This window comes from Medicago sativa, chromosome 7 (assembly GCF_051527215.1).
Source record: "Medicago sativa cultivar Bolivia chromosome 7, Bolivia_mono, whole genome shotgun sequence".
NCBI lineage: Eukaryota > Viridiplantae > Streptophyta > Magnoliopsida > Fabales > Fabaceae > Medicago > Medicago sativa.
In genome coordinates this window covers 60511421-60515802 of record NC_140755.1, presented here as the reverse complement: position 1 = coordinate 60515802, position 4382 = coordinate 60511421, and the positions used below count along the sequence as shown (strand labels likewise).

The 4382-nt window shown below is 36.2% G+C and overlaps 1 protein-coding gene across 1 annotated transcript; it reads right to left on the bottom strand.

The window, feature by feature from the left end:
- Positions 1 to 4087, bottom strand: LOC146907330 (Leucine-rich repeat transmembrane protein kinase family protein). The gene is made up of 2 exons (XM_085725253.1): positions 954 to 4087; positions 1 to 643 (listed from the first exon to the last, which is right to left on the bottom strand). The coding sequence occupies exons 1-2, from the start codon at positions 3859 to 3861 to the stop codon at positions 159 to 161; spliced, it is 3393 nt and encodes a 1130-aa protein (XP_085581379.1). The 5' UTR covers positions 3862 to 4087; the 3' UTR covers positions 1 to 158.
- Positions 4088 to 4382: the final 295 nt, after the last annotated feature.

Below are 4382 nucleotides of genomic sequence, written 5' to 3'. Positions count from 1 at the left end.
TTACTTCAAATCTCACAATTATTAAAACTAAAATATCCTTATACACAATCAAACCATAATTATGAAGCTGAAGCAATTAAAATCAAATAGAAACCAAATCACTCATGCTAAGAAATTCTAATTCCCTAGTCATATTGTTCTTATTAACTATTTCAAAGTTACTTTAGTATTGTAGAACTATTAGGAGAGTAATGCAATTTCATATTTGTGTTGCTGCTGCTTGATGTTGGACATGAACGTTTCATCCCTTCGACTTGTTCTTCATTCGAACGATTACTTTCATGTTGATCATTTGTAGAAGATCCATCAAAAATTTTCACACATTCATCTCTCTCCTGTTTAATCTCTTTCATCATTGCAACCACATCTTTCATTGTTGGTCTATCATCTGGACTTGGAGTTACACATAGCAATGCAACGCCTAAAGTCTGCAACATTTCTTCAATTTCAGATTCTGGCCTTGCTCTTAAGCTTTCATCTAGCACTTCAACTCCACCTCTTTTCTGTCTAACCCAATCAACAATGTGAAGTCCATCAGGTATTGTTGGATCAATTGGTTGTTTACCTGTTAGTACTTCTAATACAACTATACCATAGCTGTATACGTCACTTTTCTCGGTAATCTTCATCATGTATCCATACTCTTCAAATTTTAGCATGCAGAAAAACAAGTAACCGTGAGTTAAAAGAACATTTAGAAAAATATCAACTAAATACAAAAACATGCATGTGAAACCTTTATTTAGTTTGGTACTTGATTATGAGGATAGATTCTCCCCTCGCCTAAGCTTTGATTGGATAAACAACTTAAGTAAACGCTAGAATTTTAGCATAAGCGCTTATCAAGTGATTGTTTATGCAAATGACCGCGATTGCAGTTGCATTGGCCACATTTGGATATATAAATAAAAGTGAATAGTAGAATTTGATGTTTTTGGAAGAGTAGTACTAACCAGGAGCTATGTAACCATAAGAACCAGCTAGTGTACTCGAAGATCGTGCAAAATCTCCATCATCGACAAGCTTTGCAAGTCCAAAATCAGCTATGTATGGTTCAAATTCAAGACCTATGAGGATGTTGTTGGCCTTAATATCTCTGTGAACAATAGGAGGAGCACAATCATGGTGCAAATAAGCCACACCTTGAGCTGCTCCTAGTATTATCTTGAATCTAACGTGCCACTCCAAGCAATTACCGCTTCCTTCATGAAGTAAACTTCCAAGACTCCCATTTGGCATGTAGTCATACATAAGAAGTCTTGTGTTTCTGTTCCAACAGCATCCCAAGAACCTAACAATGTTCTTGTGACGAATTGAGCCGAGAGTTTTTACCTCGGCTGAAAAGGAATCGCGAACTCCTCCGTTAACTGCTAACTTGTCACTTTGACTATGATTATATCTTGCAGCAGTGGCGGTGGCTGCCGTTGTTGTTGGCCACAGCCTTTTGACAGCAATGACATCGCCGTTTTCCATCTCTGCACGATAAACGATCCCTGAACACCCTTTTCCAATTACATTGGATTCCACCAAACATTTTAGGATTTGCTCCACACAAAAGTTTACCTTTTGGAATGGTGTGAACTGCCATGGCCATGAATCACCTCCTCCTCCTCCCATCTCAGAATCATTGTCGTCTCGAACGAGTTTCCTCGCTCGAAAGACTGTAACAACTCCAAAGATTGCCATTAAAACAGTCAAAGAACTGAGCAATACAATGGCCACTTTAATTATCTCTGACCTCTTAGAATTAGAGCCATTTAACATCTTTGTCATTGCAGCATTTCCGATGAAACATGAATCATGACCATTAGGACACAAACCTTGATTTCCAACTAAATCTGTTGCTGCTAGCTGATGAAACAACTTGCTATCTGGTAAATAACCAGTGAATTTGTTGTATGAAATGTTCAAAGAAACAAGATTTTCAAGGCCTGAAAATGCCATCAAGTCACCTTCAAGATTGTTATGTGAAAGGTCAAGCACAGACAACTTGTTAAGAGCCGAAATCTCTTCCGGAATGACTCCAGATAATGCATTATGACTCAAATTTAAAGCAATATCAAGTGCTTCAATTTGAAACAATTCTCGAGGTATGCTTCCCGATAACATGTTGCTGCTAAGGTCAAGAAGTTGAATACCTGAGCATTTCCCAAGTGACGAAGGAATCGATCCAGAGAAAGCGTTCTTGCTCAAAATAACTCTAAGAAGTGAAGTTAATTGACCAATACTCATAGGAACCTCACCAGAAAAATTATTCATTGAAGCATCCAGAACCTCTAGCATTGTAAGAGAAGACAAGAAACTATGCAAATCACCAGAAAGAGAGTTGTTACTTAGATTCAGCATTTGAAGTTCTTTACAGTTTCCAATCTCTAACGGCACCGAACCACTAAGATGATTTTCAGAAAGATCAAGGAAATTAAGGTTGTTAAGAAACCCTATTTCTCTTGGTATCTCACCACTGATTCTGTTATCTAAAAGCCGGAGTCGAATCAGAGAACTACAGTTACCAATCTCATGAGGAATAGAGCCAGAGATATCATTAGAAATCAATAAAAGCTTTGTTAAGTTTTGAAGCTTAAAAAGACCTGAAGGTAAACTATCACTGAGTGAGTTATAAGACAAATCCAAAGCCTCAAGGCTTATACAATCTCCTAACTCTGATGGAATTCTACCTTCAAGTTTGTTCTGCCAAGCGAAAAAAACCGTTAGCTTCGTCAACTTTCCAATCTCAACTGGAATCAAACCTGATATCTCATTTGTATCTAACTGCAACTGTATCAAATTTGTAAGATTCGAAATTGAAGCTGGTATCGAACCAGAAATATTATTGTTACTCAACATAAGCTCTTCAAGATTCGATAATTTTCCTAAACTCTTCGGTATTCCACCAGAAAAATAATTCAAAGAAAAATCAAGAATCTTCAAACTACTACAGTTTCCAATTTCCTCAGGTATGCTACCAACAAAACTATTTTGCCATAGCAAAATCTTTTCAAGTTTCACAAGCTTACCTATCTCAAAAGGAATCTCACCAGAAAGATCATTCTCATACAAAAACAAGTTCACTAGCTCAGAACAGTTACCAATTTCATGAGGAATTTCACCAGAAATTAAAGTACTATAAATAGATATTGTTTGAAGCATGGTTAATTTACCTAATGAATTAGGTAATGAACCTGAAATTTTAGTGTCAGCAAGTCCTAAAACAGTCAAATTCTTGCATTCCCCTAATTCTTCTGGAATCTTCCCTACAATATCTTTGTTCCCACCAGCTCTTATAACTTCAAGATTTGAAAGTTTCCCTAGTTCAATAGGAAGGTTTCCACTAAGGTTATTATCAAAAATGTCAAGGTTTTTGAGATTAACACAATCACCAAGTTCAATTGGTATTGAACCTGTCAATTGGTTAGAGTTTAAAATCAAGTTTTGGAGATTTTTTAGGTTTCCTATAGTTGAAGGAATTTCACCAACAAGACTATTTGAGCTAAGATCAATGGTAATAAGGTTAAGACAGTTACCAATTTCAGAGGGAACAGTTCCAGTGAGGTTGGCACCTGAAATGACTAGCTTTTGAAGGTTGGAAAGTGAAGAGATATTAGAAGGAAAAGGAAGGGCTAGTTGAACATTTTGGATGTTGATTTCAGTTACAAAGTTTTGTGATGAGCATGTTATGAATGACCATTTGCATGGATTTGAGTCCAAAGGGTTCCAGTTGGAAAAAGATGAAGGGAGTTTGGTGGAAGTGTGAGTCCATGAAAGTAAGATAGTGACTTCATTGGTGGAAGCAAAGGAAAATGGGAGGAGTGTGAAGAGGAGGAGGAGAAGATGGTGGTTTGTGATGAAAGGTTGAGAAGACATTTGGTTGTGGTAAACTCAAGATGACTTAGCAATTTTGCATTGGCATTAGCAATTTTGCATGAAAAACTCAACCATGTCTATAGGTATATATCAACTCTTGGTTTTTCATTGTTTGTGTCTCTATCTCAAGCTACTTTCTTGAACTGGGGTGACTATTATATTGATTGTGTCTCTCATGTCAGTCTCATTCATACTCTTGTTTGAAATATTTCTCTCTCTCTCTCTCACACACACTATTCGTTTCTTTAGAATTTAAATAAAGTATTTGTTACATTTTTTTTCTATCATTACATGCATGCTGAGAATCACGGTGAATAGGGATGGTAAAAGGTCGGGTCGGCCTACATCGGCAAAAGGACTTACAGTTTAACCTACGTTAGGTTAAAATAAAAAATAAAAAATATTCATTAAATAGATAGGGTCACATACAATAAAAAATAAAAATAAAAGTCTATTAAGTCAATCAGATCGGCCCACTTAAGTAAATATGAATAATATTATTTAATATTATTTGTTTTGTC

What these genes read in the sequence shown, in the direction of transcription:
- LOC146907330 (XM_085725253.1), bottom strand. Translation starts at nt 3,861, where the DNA reads ATGTCTTCTCAACCTTTCATCACAAACCACCATCTTCTCCTCCTCCTC. An exon ending in TTATGGTTACATAGCTCCTG is followed by an intron (nt 644 to 953) that starts GTTAGTACTACT and finishes TAAAATTTGAAG; the next exon opens with AGTATGGATACATGATGAAG.